The sequence below is a fragment of the Cyphomyrmex costatus genome, unplaced genomic scaffold (genome assembly GCF_001594065.2).
Source record: "Cyphomyrmex costatus isolate MS0001 unplaced genomic scaffold, Ccosl1.0 scaffold36, whole genome shotgun sequence".
In the NCBI taxonomy this organism is placed as follows: domain Eukaryota; kingdom Metazoa; phylum Arthropoda; class Insecta; order Hymenoptera; family Formicidae; genus Cyphomyrmex; species Cyphomyrmex costatus.
Genome location: NW_017277774.1, coordinates 4,535,720 through 4,550,533, shown reverse-complemented (window position 1 = coordinate 4,550,533; position 14,814 = coordinate 4,535,720). Strand labels below are relative to the sequence as shown.

Here is a 14,814-nt window from a genome sequence, read left to right as displayed (position 1 = left end):
AGACTTGATATTTTGAATTGTGTTTTGAAGTAACGAGCGATATGATTTAAACGAAATAAACCAGGTGTATCAAAGTGTGTAGAATATTTAATATAAGAAAGTTGTAATCAACTCGTTTTCAGTTTCTCAGATAATAATAGCTATGATGTGGATTGTATAAATAACGAACCACAAGTCTCGAGATGGAAATTTATTATACATATTCAAAATGATTACATTAACTGGGCATACAATTTGTATTTATGAAGCGTATATTCTGAAAAGCCTTCTCAAGTGGTTCATGTACAACAATTTAATGGAAATTGCATATTTGATAGAAACCGCGCGATCCCCTGAATGCTTGTCACACCTCGTGTTTAAGCTTGCAGTCTGTACGGATACGCGACGTCACCGAAGTTACAGTATGAGGAATTTGTCCAGGAGTTGTGCTATTGTGCATATATGCTATTGAATTTCAAAGGTGGTCCGTTGCAATAAATAAAGTTGCGCGCCAGGCGAGTTATTTCACGTGACTTTTGTTGTCGACTGTCGTGAAATTGTGAAATCCTCTGGAAGTTTTCGATATCACCGTCGAGCTCAATCGATATGTTCGATACGCGAAATACTCGCCATTGATACTCGTCAATGGAACGGACCGAGCTCTTTTAAGTAGAATACACGCGTATTGTTTTGCACCTTCCACTTTGTAGCTCAAAGGGAAAAAAGCAGCGTCTAGCTATCAATTCGTTTTTCATTGAATTCTATTTTTATATCACGTGTATTTTGTTTTCTTGCCAGACAATAGCAAAGATCTTAAACAACGATATTTGATTTGAAACGTCGATCATGAATAATAGATAAACTCAATATGCAATTTACCGACCAAATTTACCGAGATCGAATAACGACAGTATGTTGCATTTTCATTGTATATTTTTTAAACAGTGCATATTTAGAAACAGTTTAAATTCTTTTAAAGACTCGAAGTGCTTGAGAAACCGGCGAACATAACTAGGAAAACGACTTTTACGATGAGGTCGACCGGAAATTGAAGTCGCAGTAATCGTGAAGATCTTGAATGAATTTGTTCCAAGTTTCACGAGTGCATCTGATAAAAATACGGTCGCGGCTAGATTAATAACAAGAACACTTAATGTCGGTTTCGCAATCTTTCTCGTTCGACATTTCGACTGTGGAGCATAATAGTATAAGAATGGAATAATGAATAAAAAAGTTGAGTTCCATTTCTGATGTCTTATTGAACTGGCATTAATATCGGAGTAACTTTTAAGTCTTTTAGATCGTAATATTGTTAGAGGCTTAATAACTGTTCTTTAGAGTAAGCTCCGCTTGTATTTCCTTCTCCTTTCAAAGTTCTTTTTGGTATCAAACTTCATGGAACAGGATTTAGCGTAATCAAATTTAACCGCTACTGCAACGTTTATAATCCAACTTTTGTGGAATTATAAAGAACAGTTAAATTAAAAATATGTAGTATAATATCAGTATTTAAATTGAAAAATTTTTAGATGCACACACATTTACCTATATATTTGTGATATGTCATTCATTTTAATGTAAAATTAAATAAATATGTCAATTTTATTAAATAAATGAAAATTAAATACTATATCGCGTCTAAAAGGACTGAATCAGATAAGTCATTAACGTATATGATAATACACAGAACATAATGAACAGAACTACTCGGTACTCCCAAAAAATTTTCCGACGTGGGACTTAGAAAAATATTTTTGGTCAAAAATTTTTTGGGAGTACCGAGTAGTTCTGTTCAGAGTTCTGGACAGTTCTCGACGAGTTCTGTCGAAAAGTATCAGGGCTCAAAGCGATTGGACCAACGGTTTCTGAGATATACTTATTTAAAAATTGTATGATCTTACAAATTTAATAAATGTCGCTGTATCTTACAAACCGTTGGTCCAATCGGTTTTTCACCTGACAGTTTTCGATAGAATTGGTCGAGAACTATAAGAAACGCTACTCAGAACTACTCGGTACTCTCAAAAAATTTTCCGACGTGGAACTTAGAAAAAAATTTGAAGTCAAAATTTTTTAGGAGTACCGAGTAGTTCTGATCGGAGTTCTGGACAGTTCTCGGCGAGTTCTGTCGAAAAGTATCAGGGCTCAAAGCGATTGGACCAACGGTTTCCGAGATATACTCACTCTAAAAATTGTTGATCTTCCGACAAATGTCGCTGTATCTTGCAAACCGTTGGTCCAATCGCTTTTTCACCTTATAGTTTTCGATAGAACTCGTCGAGTACTATAAGAAACGCTACTCAGAACTACTCGGTACTCTCAAAAAAATTTTCAAAGATTTCCACTATTTTTTTTAAACTTTATTATATTTCAAAAATGTTTTTTATGTATCAAGAACTCTAGGTATTGACAAAATAGTTCTGTTAAGCTGATCAGAACTATGCGACCTTGAATTTCGTTAAAAAGTTATCACCCCATTTTTAAAAAATTATTAAAAATTATTATTAAGCGCATATGTCATTAAAAATCATAGAGAACTCTTCGTATCGTCAAAAAGAAGCAGGAATTATCATCAGAACTATTGTATCTAAAAATTAATTTTTCAAAAATTTTTAATTTTTTTTTTATTATTCGAAAATTTTTTTTACATATCAGGAACTCTAGGCAATCGCAAATTGAAGCTATTAAGCCGCTCAGAACTATTCCACCTCGAAATTCGATAAAAAGTTAGCACCCGATTTTTAAAAAATGTAAAAAAAAGTTTATTGAGCGGAACTCTTGTTATTAACTATAGGGAACTCTTCGTCTCGTCAAAAGGAAGTGGGAACTCTAATCAGAACTCATGAGTACTACAGTTGGGATGCTAACTTAACATACCCATGGCGTTGTCAAGTCAGCCTAAAGTAAAACCTGCAGCACACGATGTTTGTTTTCATGCTGAAATGCTTACGTTTTAGTAAATTACTAAAATTGCACCACACAAAATGCAAACTTTTTAGTAATTTACCAAATCGCAAAGAGTTTAGCAGGAAAACACGCATCGTATGCCGCAGACTTAACTGTAAAGCTGACACAAATCTTTTTGATGGAAAGTATATGGTGAAAATGTATAGAAGCTATACACGCTGCGCTACAGTTCTGTCTGTCTAAAATCTCATAGAAATATCTGAGATAAAGATATTTTGTAAAATTTTAATTAAATTTTCAATGAAAAATAAATCCAAAAAATTATCGCATAAATTGAATATTTTTTATGTACATCCAACGTACATCTGTATACTTTGTTTCGGTCAGTAAGAAAGGCGTGTCACGGAACGCATTGTAGACCACGGAAACGGAAGAGGAAAACTGCATTGCGAGTGCGGGGGAGCTCGTTTATAAAACACTGTGTTGCTTAGCGCGGCGTGTAGCGTTTCTCGTGTAGCAGGTACACAAATGAGATAAACGTGGCGCTTATATCATTCCGCGCACGTTTCCACGACTGAGAAGGGATAAAAAAGGGTCGAGCCGATGAACGGGCTAGCGAATCACGAGTTTTTTTCCTCCTAGCGTCGTGTGAAACTGCAACTGCTATACATGCGCGCGCGCTATGCTACGCCAGCATCTCGAGGTACGGTCATTGCGCTGTACGGTCGACAATTTAAATGACGCTCACGTCGGCAGGAGATTTATAATACGACACAGACGGTTGTTTCTTCACTGATACAGCCGACTTCGATAGTAAAAGACACGTAACTCTTTCCGAGATAACTACGGGATATGCAGCTTCCTTCATTTGTGCTATGGAAAAATGTATCGGATCTGCATACGTATATTTTTTTAATTTTCTTCTGGTACACAAACATGGATTATTTCTTCCGTTATATCTAGAACTGTCACATCTGTCGACATATCCCAGCGTCATTGTTTTTCCGAACAATTTCTGCAGTATCGAATACAATTCTCACACGATCGCAAACAGCTCTGTTATAAAGCTTTTATGGACATTTTTGCAATCCTTTTTAAAACTGTATTATTATAATAATTTACGTAAACTGTGTTTATCTCTATAAATTGTTTTTTTTTCACTTTCCTTCTATTTCATTATCTTTGTCGCAGCATTAATACTTATATTTTTATTTTACAAAAAGATTTTATATAAGCTGCGTATATATCGAGTTAGACTATATCAAAGGAACCCATCCACGTTAGAGGTTAATGCAATGTGCTGAAAATATATCGGAAATAGTAGCATAAATAGCTTCGATCTTCTGTAGCTAAAGGCTACGTGCGAATCCTCTTACGGTTCAATTTACGACTGCAAGTGTATCGCAATGCTTGTCGTGTGGCGCGATCCATTTATACTGGAAATGTTCGCCGGAACGCGTACGTTACGCAGATAGATGAACGCGAGAAGGAATACGGGCGTCCTCGGAGTCCGATATAAATTCCGATCAGAAATATCCACTTTGCGGGGAAATTCGGCTGCGTGATTTATTTCGCAGGTTTTCCGCAAAGTGAAATACCCATTTCAATTTGCGCGGACCGACACGTCGCGTCGTCGTCTCTCGTCGCATTAGAGCATTGTTGATGAAATTTCGAATAGCACGTTAAAATCCATTGTTCGACGCCGCGGTATAATTTTCAATATATTCACGTCAATTTCTGACCAGCTACAAAAAAATGATACATTCCGGCTTTAGTACGTGAAATACGGAAATTGCATGATTTAACGGTTGAAATAGCATAATCGCTCGCGGAACATACACTATTAATAACGTAAGTTTAGTGCATGAACGAAAACAGGTCATGTGATTTCCGGATTAATTGGGATCTAAATATTGTGTAAGATATAATTTATAAATTTTCATTTATAATTTAAAATTATTTATAATTTATAAACAAGCAAACTTTTAGATGTAATAAAGCATTTTCCAAAGAGATAACTTGAACGGTTAATGAGTTGCAAAAAAAGAAAAACTTGATGCTATATGAAACCATTAAATTTTAATCACCATAGCGTCAATACTTTGCGCGTATTTTATGTCTTGCATAAATCACGTAATCTACGTAATGATCGTTGTATAACAAATAAACTTACATATAACATGTACAATACGTTGAACATTTTTTTTTGTAAAAAAAATGTAGAAAATAATGATAAGTGTTTCTTTTTTTATACTTTATCATCAGTGATTTTATGCAAGGAAATGTATATGATTATAATTTATATTTGTATAAAGATCATTAAAATTAGTAATTGTGCAAAAATTTTGCGCAGAAGTTTTAATATACAATGAAACTAAACGAATTTCATTTCACCGCATATGATAATCCGATATTTTTAGAACGAATGAAAAATTCACTGTGGTCGAGAGTTTGCGGATTGTAGTCTATCGAGCCTCTTCGCGTTGCACAGCGAACGTGCTTCTCTTTTTGGATGCGGTCGACACGTCATGGTAGGAAGAAGATCGAACGATTGAATACTTCGTGGAGTGATATTAAATGCAAGCGGTACATCGCGTACGTGATATCTGTATACTCGCCATGTTAAAAATTCAATGTGCATGCTATTGTTGTGATAGTGATGTTGGCGGTAAACACTGTACTACCCTGGACATATCGCGAAACGACTGTTTCATCCTCTGTGAATTAACAATAGCTTTTCCAATGCACTCGAGCTACGCAAAATACATTAATGCGTACTCACGCACTGAAAGAAAATATAATGGTTGAATGGATCGCGAGCAATAGCTTTTAATATGCATGTTTCTATAATGTATTTCCTATGCCTTTGATTTTGCTTCAATGTATGCTCATTTAACGGAATTAAAGTTTCATTGACGCGTCATGAATTTCTTATTTAAGATTCTGTTGAATACACACAAATACGAATTCCGTAGCTGTAACACAAAATGCAATAGACGCTAATTTGGTCGAAGAATATAAAACATTGAGTACCTACGTTTTATGTGTATTAGACAACATATACCATGTAATCCATGCACAGCTGGATACAATACAGTTGATCCGATCTAAAACAATGGATAATACCCGAATTACAATCCAGCCGCGCGATGCAAATATCTACGTAAGCTCAGCTTTAGTTCTGGCGTCTATACTCATCTCGCTGAAACCCGTTCAGTGCGCTCGTGTTTAGAGAATCCTTGATTTTCGGACGCGCGAAAGACCCGGAAGATCTGCAAAGTGCTACCGGTCTTTATAAAACCGACGATGCAAAAACTGTAGACGGAATTTAACGGGATGTAATTGTCCTTGGGCCGCTGAGTTGCAGCTGTTCGAGATTATTACAAAAAAGAAGACTAGAGAAATCAAGCTGATATTGTCTGCCGGACAAGGAGATTACGGAGTAGCTCCGACGAAAGGCCGTCTTCGTAGACCAGGGGAATCGATAGTAGCCTACTGAATTTCTCGAGAGCGGAGTATTTGCTACTCGATCGAGATGGAGTAATGGTCTATTCCGGTCCATCAAATCTTCCCTCTCCCCCCCCCCCCCCCCCCCCTCTCTCTCTCTCTCTCTCTCTCTCTCTCTCTCTCTCTCTCTCTCTCTCTCTCTATTTTTCTTTATCTTTCTCTATCTCTCTTTCCACGCGATTTCCATCGTCGTTTAACTCAGTAACCATCACTTTCCACTCACAGCTCCGTTGCCTAACATCGAGTGCACGTCCGCTCTATTTATCTAAGTAGCCTGTACAGGGCAGGAGTCCGCTATAAGATCCAAGTCGTGCTTTGCCGCTCCCTATGCGGCCCACGAGAGCTGAAAGTCGATCCAGTCGGAACGCACGACTTCAGACGAGGAGAACGACCATCGGATCGGATAAAGTCACTTAGGGGCGCCGTATCGCCTTTCTCTGCGAAAATACGGGAAACCCTCGTCGTTGTTGTCGGCTCGCGTCCTAATTCCCCCGTGACCACGCTAGTTAAGAGACGATGTAGTTGATAAAGTACCCTGACATAAATGCACATTTGTGATGGGTATATCTACGTGTACGTATGCGTATGTATGCGCGTGTGTAGAAGACTGTCCATGCAAATGCCGCTGGAATAAGCTCGAGACGTTGAGTGTTTGTTACACTGTGTGTGACAATTAAATAATAGATAAGCGCCCCGATAAATTGATTCGTCTCGATTCGGCGCGTCGATTCAAGGTCTCTGGCGATTTAAAATTTTCTGAAATGTTACCTCAAGCGTGAGATACTTAAATGAAGATTTAAAACAACGTGATTAAGTATAATATTATGTAAGCTTTGACAAAGGAGCATGTCGTACAAAATTGAAATCTCTTTCGAATTCATTGTTTATATAATAAAATCATAATGAGGGCTTAACAAGAGCTGCTGCGAGGAGAATAAAATGAGAAGCTTCAAGATTTCGTCCTATCTTCATTAATAATATTTAAACAAGCGAAAAGTAAGCCAATTTTCTTGAAAAGCGACAGACGAGCGAAGCGGCTAAATATTTATTGAACGTGATTATTGGCGTAGCGATACAAATATTACAGGTTTACAGCGCACTGAACCGAAGCAACAATGCAAACGTTCGTTCAAGATTAACATCATTATCCGATTTTCTCACAATATGATGTCGATAAAATCAATGTAACTCAATGATCTCTACCATGATCGAAGCGCGCGACCACTACGGCGTGGCAAGCATTGCGATTTGGGTATTAATTAGGCAAATAACATTGCAAGCTTCGGTATGCGCAAGTAATCCGAATAATCCCCATTACCGTGCGCGGAAATCCAATCTGCGTGTAATGACGTAGCGGCTTGTAGAAAAGCACACAATGAGAACAGAAAAAAAAAGAGACATATAGAAAGAGAAAGAGAGAGAGAGAGAGAGAGAGAGACATAGAGCAAGAGAGTAGTATGGTAAACGATTTATTTGCATTCTACTTTTGTTTACAGAGTATTAGCTGAGAGCTTTCGTTATAACGCTCCGGAACTGTCTGACCACACTGACCACACTCACGTTTCGCGGCACGTACGTCATATCCGAGGAGCGGCATTCCATTTTGACTCGATTATACGTACCTGAAACATAGAAATCACAAATATTCAGAATGTGTACGAGTTTACAGCTTTTCGTGCGCCGCGAATAACAACACCGCGAATTACGTACGTTTGATGTCGTAAAATTATTACTAATCGTTCGAAAGAAATCTTCACAAAGGCTGAAAATTACATGGATCGGTCCAATGATACTAGGCGTGTATAAATTTTACACGTGACACTGTCAAAATTCGAGTAATCTTGCATTTATTTGTCACGGCGAATAACACGAGCGTTTGGCACTGCGATTACAATTCATTCGTGCTGTGCCGGCGAGAATTGAAATTTTCATGGAATTTTTTATAGTGAACGTCAACATCACTACGCTGTTTATACTCTTTACGTGACAGTCATTTAAAATTCGTTTTTGTGCGATGACAAATGGCATCTCTCTGCAAATTAGATTTCTCTGACATTACAAATGATTATAAGCTAACCGGAAATATCAAACTAACGCGAAGCGAATATTGCGTTGTGGAATTTTTCACACAAACGCCAGCTACGTGGTACGTGTAAAATTTACTGTTTGCGTAATAAGATTTTATATAACAAACATTTGCTTGATATTTCTGATAAAATACTGTTAATGTTGCAATTAATCATTTACATAGAAGTATGCATTATCATTATAAACCCTTTTAATTTAATTCTACGTCGCACAATAGAAAGGGAGGGAGGAAATCAAAGAGATGGGATATTTTACAGGAAATGTATGTAGAACGCGTAAAAGTGTCGCGATTTGATGAATACACAACGGTGCTGCGAGCACCACTTTGGAACTGCCATTATGAAGCATTCGAAAGCACCGTTTCCTTCCTATCTTTACGAGCGAATTATGCAGCGCGGTGGAACCCGACTTTTATTCCTCTGAACGATGGCGTGAAACAATGTCCCCCGTCGCATAATCTGAGGAAATAAGCTATGCAAATTGGTTCATCTTAGATTTTTACGACAATACCGAGCAAAACGGAAAAATAGAGGTCAACTGTCGTTGTTACAAAGCTGCTCACCGGTTGCAGCGTAAAATAATATCGTCGCGTTCATTAAAGGTCTCTATACCGCTGTAACGAATTAAAGCCAAAGAGCCTTTTTTTTTACATATCTTTTACGTCGAATTCGGTACAACAACAGAACGCAAATTGGATTTTAGTATGCAAGACGGTATTACAGACGCAAACTAGAACGCCAATTGCAAATGCTAAGCCCAATTTTGTTCTTGTATGCTCAAGTTTAAGCAATATAGTGGTATGGCAAGAAACATTCAAGAACGAACTTACATTTCACTATTCATATCAAAGATTAAAAATTTTAAAATAAATGGATGAAGAAAAAATTTGAAATTTGGTGTGGCAAAGATTAGTTCTTATAAACTCATTAAATTTACAAAACAGACCTGTACATAAAACGAGGAAATTACTATCCTGCTATAATAATAATTAGATCATGTTCTCAAAGTGTGTATTAAATTTCAATTTAAAAATTCATTTCTCGGGAAATTCTGTCTCTTACAATTTCTTTCTGTAATGAAAAAGATAGGTCTTACACTTTGTTTTCTATTTCCTGAGTGAGTCGGCTACGGTCTTGGTCTAACAGATATCTACTAAATTTGTCCGCAATTATGCCCTCCAGTAACGAACGCCGTCTGTTCCTTGTGATTGGTGTGGAAGGCGATTAAGCGACAAGAGAATTCATTAGTCACGGATTATCTTGAGACACACGCGGTGTCCCACAAAATCAGTTTGATGGCTTCCGGAAGATTTTAGGTCGCCTATGGACTGTTGATGACAGATTACTATTTGCTACGCGGTATAGAACCGCCATTACATACTGTAATGCCGTCGTTGCGCCGCCGTGCCGTGACAGAATAAGATTCCTAATTAATCGATCGCTTATCATAGAAAACGATCCAGTCTTTCTGTAACGAGGGTATGGGAAGAGATGTTTAACTTTAACTACCTAGTAGTTTCGGAGACGGATTAAAATTTAAGTCTGTCAGAAATTCTATTACGATCTGATTACAATCGAAATTTATGAGTCTGGGAAACGTGAGAATTGAGATTAAAATATGATTTATAAAGTTAGAATATGATATAATTATAACAATTTCTCTTATTTTTAAAAATACTTTTTCTCATCAAGATTTCTATAATTGTTGTACAATGTAGGTATGTAATATAATTGTGTGATGAATGTATATAACTGTATGTAATAATTATATATAAGTTAATTAATGAACGAACTTTTAAAAAGCCTTTTCATTTTGTTTTTAATGATACGTGAATAAATTTTCGTAATTCGAATAATTTAGAATTTGCAATTAAAACAATAGAGCAGCTCCGACATTCCATCATCATTATATCGTATAGTTTAGTGTGATGAATGAAAGACATTAACGTCCGTAGAATGTTTTCCGAAAGAATCCAAATCTCCCATAGAATGGAGGCGTTCGAGAAGAACTTATCGCGGACGACGACGATTTATGGTACAGCCAACGCGCAGATCGACTTTCGGGATGAGTCGAAGGAACGGCGAGTCGTCTCGAGCGAATCTTCGCATTGTGCTCGAGACATACCACACTTACGATGAACGATCAAATCGATAGCTGCAGCGAAATGCACCGTGGGGTTTACCGCAAAGACACCATACTAGATTTATATGCAACGAAGAATCCATTGCGGTACGGTATCTTCGACGTTAAATCCCACGATTTATTGCCACATCGTCTGGCGCCTGGTTTCAATTTTTAACGATTTCCGATGTCACGACTTATCCGGTCATATAACGTTAATCTGTCTTTTCTCACGGTAGGTCGCGATTTCGAATGATTGATATTAAAAATCATTAAAAATAGAATTTTACGACGAAAGTATTGACAATTAAGTCACTAATTATTAATTAAGACAATTAGTCACTGTTATTAATCAGTTATTAGTCACTGTATTAATCATTTCTTCATTTACGTTATCCGGAAAACGTTCACGCGATTTATTTTAATGTGCTCACTTTTCTGTTAATAATGAAGTCGATTTTGTGATGCATAACCTTTTTAACGTTAGATATGCTATAAAAAATGTACGTAAAATTTATGTATTGACCTTTACAAACTATTTGTGAGCAAAATTATGCCTTCAGCGATTATTGGGAGATTCAACTTGCCGTATTAAAAGGTATACGAGAAGAATGATTTTGCTAAAATATATCTTAAAATTTAGCTGAATATAGATTTAAAAATAACTTTGTTAGACTCTAATCAAAATAATTATATAGGATTCAAACTGATTACTAGAATGTTAAAACTTTTTATAGGATGCTCATCTTATTTGAGTATCATACATAATTATTTAGATGATTTAATAAAGTTATTTTCAGATTCATATTTAATTAAATTTTTAGATACTTCAGTAAAACTTTTTTCCGTGTACAATTGCTGTGAAATTGAGAGTTAAACAATTAAAAAGGCCTTATAGCCAATCGGACGATTCCAATATAACTGCGATTCCGCGTGAATCATTTGGATCTTAATCTAGCAACGCTTTTAGCAGGAAATTGTGGCTGACAATTGATTTCGTAGTCTGGGCACCTCCGCAATTTGTTGTCGGTCGATCCTAAATGGTAACTAAATTGTGCTAACTAATATGTATGCACAAGTATCGACACCGAAAGTACGATTTTGCTGAAGTCTAAATATTTAGGTAGATATACATATTTGTCTATATATATATAAATCTGAAAATAATTTAGTTGGCTATCAAAATAATGGAAACTTATAAGTATAATAACACTCTGTGACCACAAAAATTTTCCAAAGGGCGCGTTTGGTTCTTAAAAATATGTAGAGGCCGGAACTCTGCTTATAAATGATTGCAATGCATAGAACTCTGTGAGAACTAACGAGAACTGCCGTTGAAACTGATAGAAATAGTCAGCACGTCACTTTTTCTAGAAGTTTTATGCTATTTTCTATATATAGGATGTATAAAAATTGTTAAATGTTGTTATTTTATTTTAAAAATGCATAACTTAGTTGATTTTTAGTAGAACTATCGGGAACTGTTGCTAAAAGTGCAAATATTAATTTTTTTCTCGTACTTTAGAGGAAATCTGACGTGCCAGATTCGCGTAGTTAGCACGCCATATTTCCAATTTTAGTTTTTTCATATTAAAACTGCGGAACTATTTTTTATTTCTAAGTAGAACTGTAGAACTATGAAAAGTGCTACTAGAACTGTTGTAATTTTTTTGATATCGACAAAATGTCGTGCCAGCTTCACAGATCCTACTATCATTTGCTATCTCATGTATTTGTAAAACAAAGTTCGCGCTCGCGCGCATAAGTGTGAGTGTGAGTATGTGTATGTATGGTGTACGTATTTGTGATAATATTTGATCTCAAAACCATGAGAATAGCGCAACTGATACTCCTCGAAATTAATAACTTCAAATTTTATGCCCCATTCTTCTACGATCTAACTTTACCAAATCTCTTGGGAAAATGATAGTGGGCCGTGTTCCCGACACAATCAAACCCACGCGCCCTTTGGAAAATTTTAAAAGTTGAAATCGGTCACACGGTGTAATCAATGCCATATATAAAAAGTTTCGACATTCCGGTACTATCTTGAGCGTTCAGTAGTACCATTCTTTCTATGGACGTGTACCACATTCTTTCTTCGTAAAGATATTCGATAATATTGTGAAACATAATTTTCGTTAAATATGCAGTTGTATGTATAATGAAGCTGCCGTTAATGTGGGCATTGTCGTACAAATGCATTCGTTCAATAATTGAACGAGTCTAATTATCCCGATAAAGCGATCGCTGTGAACGGCGAGATTGGAATTCAAATTGTAACGGGACGCTGTATCATGGATTGGCTCACTGAAAATTACAATTTGCCATTATTTCCGCCGTGCGCAATACAGCTCCCGCGGAAATCTACCCATACAATATTCAGATGGGATGCAACTTTCGTGAAATATGAATAAGCTTCGTTGGTGTGTACAAAACTGACCGTGTAATAAGATTCTGGCGCGTCAGATACGTGCCGAAGGTATATTTTAACATCTCTCTTTATGCATTCGTGATATCTTTCAATAAAAAAAAAATATATATTTATCATTTTGTGTTTTTACTAAGTGTGTCTTTTGCGGGAAAACGCTTAAAGTGGCCAACATAACTCCGTAGTCGCAGAGTTTAATTGCACTTGCGCACACGATGGTCGAACAATTAAACACCTCTTACTAACAGCGGTCCAAGAGGTTCGATCCAGCTCGATGTGCTCGAAATTGTACGATTTGGTCATTATATGTAACGGAGTTGCACACTAGTAAGTTCGCCATCGGGGAATTGAGGTTTGACAATTGATTTACATGTGTTTCTAATCTGACCTAATGCCATTGTGACGAATAAAAACACGAGATTCGTTTTCATTTATGTAAGGACGATTATCGCAAAGATTGAATCTTCCAGGCTTGTAGCAACTTCGTTAATCAATAGTTGATTGATTCGACAACGAAAAAGGATTTTCCTTTATTAATTCACGTGATGGAAAAGCCATGAGTAATCGCAATCGCTGGAATGGTCAAAAAGACGGAGCGTAATTCAATCCCGTTCCTTTGTTAAACCGCTGATCCATTTTTACGTATATAAAACCCGATAGGAGGATTGATCTCCATTTCAGCGACGGCACTCTACGCGACATTATTTTATAGCGCGATGAAAGCGGTATCTTTAATTAACGAGGTCTGTAGTACGATGCTATTGTGAATTTTTAGGCGGCGATACGACGATAGCTTGAAATGTAAAATACATACCTACGTAAAATACACGCATATGTAAAATGATTCAAAAAGAACAACTGTGTTGAAAAATGATCTCTATCAGAATATTTACAAAGTACGAACGAATATTCAAGGATTTCAAAACAAACGGCTAGATCAAAGCTTACCGTCTTTGCATATTCTGGGTCTGAGTGCTCTCACAAATTCTCGATCCGTGATCGATCATCTTCGGGTTTGTACGAGTGTTTTGCTCGTAAGCAAATGATGTTTATCGAAAAGTTTTCTGTACTCGTCAAAGGAAGACGAGAATATTTGCAAAACTGAATTTACATGAGGAAAATCTATACACACACACACACACACACACACACACACACATACATATATAGCATATATATTTTATACACACACAAGATATGTGTGTATGTATATATATTTGTTTACAAATTTATTATCTCTGTCGAGTTTGAGAAATGCGTTTTAGGTCGTAAATTCTAATAAATTCCCTACTTGGCATGATTCAGTCTTTGCCACTTGCAAAACCGTGTCTCAAAATGTTCAGGGTCTTGTTGGTGCACATTAATCGTACTCACGAAGCTTATTATTTATCTCTTTTGGACGTGTGCGAGGTATTGTTGGCATAAGGCCATGTCTGAACGCGACGTGAAACTACTTAATGTATGGTTGTATACATTTAATATCGAGGTATAATTGATATTGTAATATATAGGAGTGGCGAAATGTAGCAAAATATTAATACTAGAAATCAGAATTGTGATGGATATATTATAACTTCACAATTTTGCAAGTAATACCTAAACATAGGTATAAATAAATATTTTAGATATCATATTTAATGTGTATTCATATAAATAAAATAAATACTTTATATAATAATATACAATATCTATTTTATATTAGGAAATACGCACTACGATATATGTTCTTATCGAATACAATTTTGATTAAATCATGCAGAACTCACGAAAAATAACTTGGT

At 36.2% G+C, this 14,814-nt stretch overlaps 2 protein-coding genes across 2 annotated transcripts in view; both read right to left on the bottom strand.

The window, feature by feature from the left end:
• rg (A kinase anchor protein rugose) overlaps window positions 1-14,814 on the bottom strand; it is a 199,042-nt gene that overhangs the window by 171,802 nt on the left and 12,426 nt on the right. The window lies entirely within an intron of this gene.
• Window positions 7,924-14,814, bottom strand: part of LOC108776489 (neurobeachin) — a 156,225-nt gene continuing 149,334 nt past the window's right edge. The window contains exon 2 of the mRNA XM_018543112.1: window positions 7,924-8,015. Coding sequence (XP_018398614.1) covers window positions 7,971-8,015 — 45 coding nt within the window. The 3' untranslated portion in view covers window positions 7,924-7,970. The remainder of the gene's footprint in view (window positions 8,016-14,814) is intronic.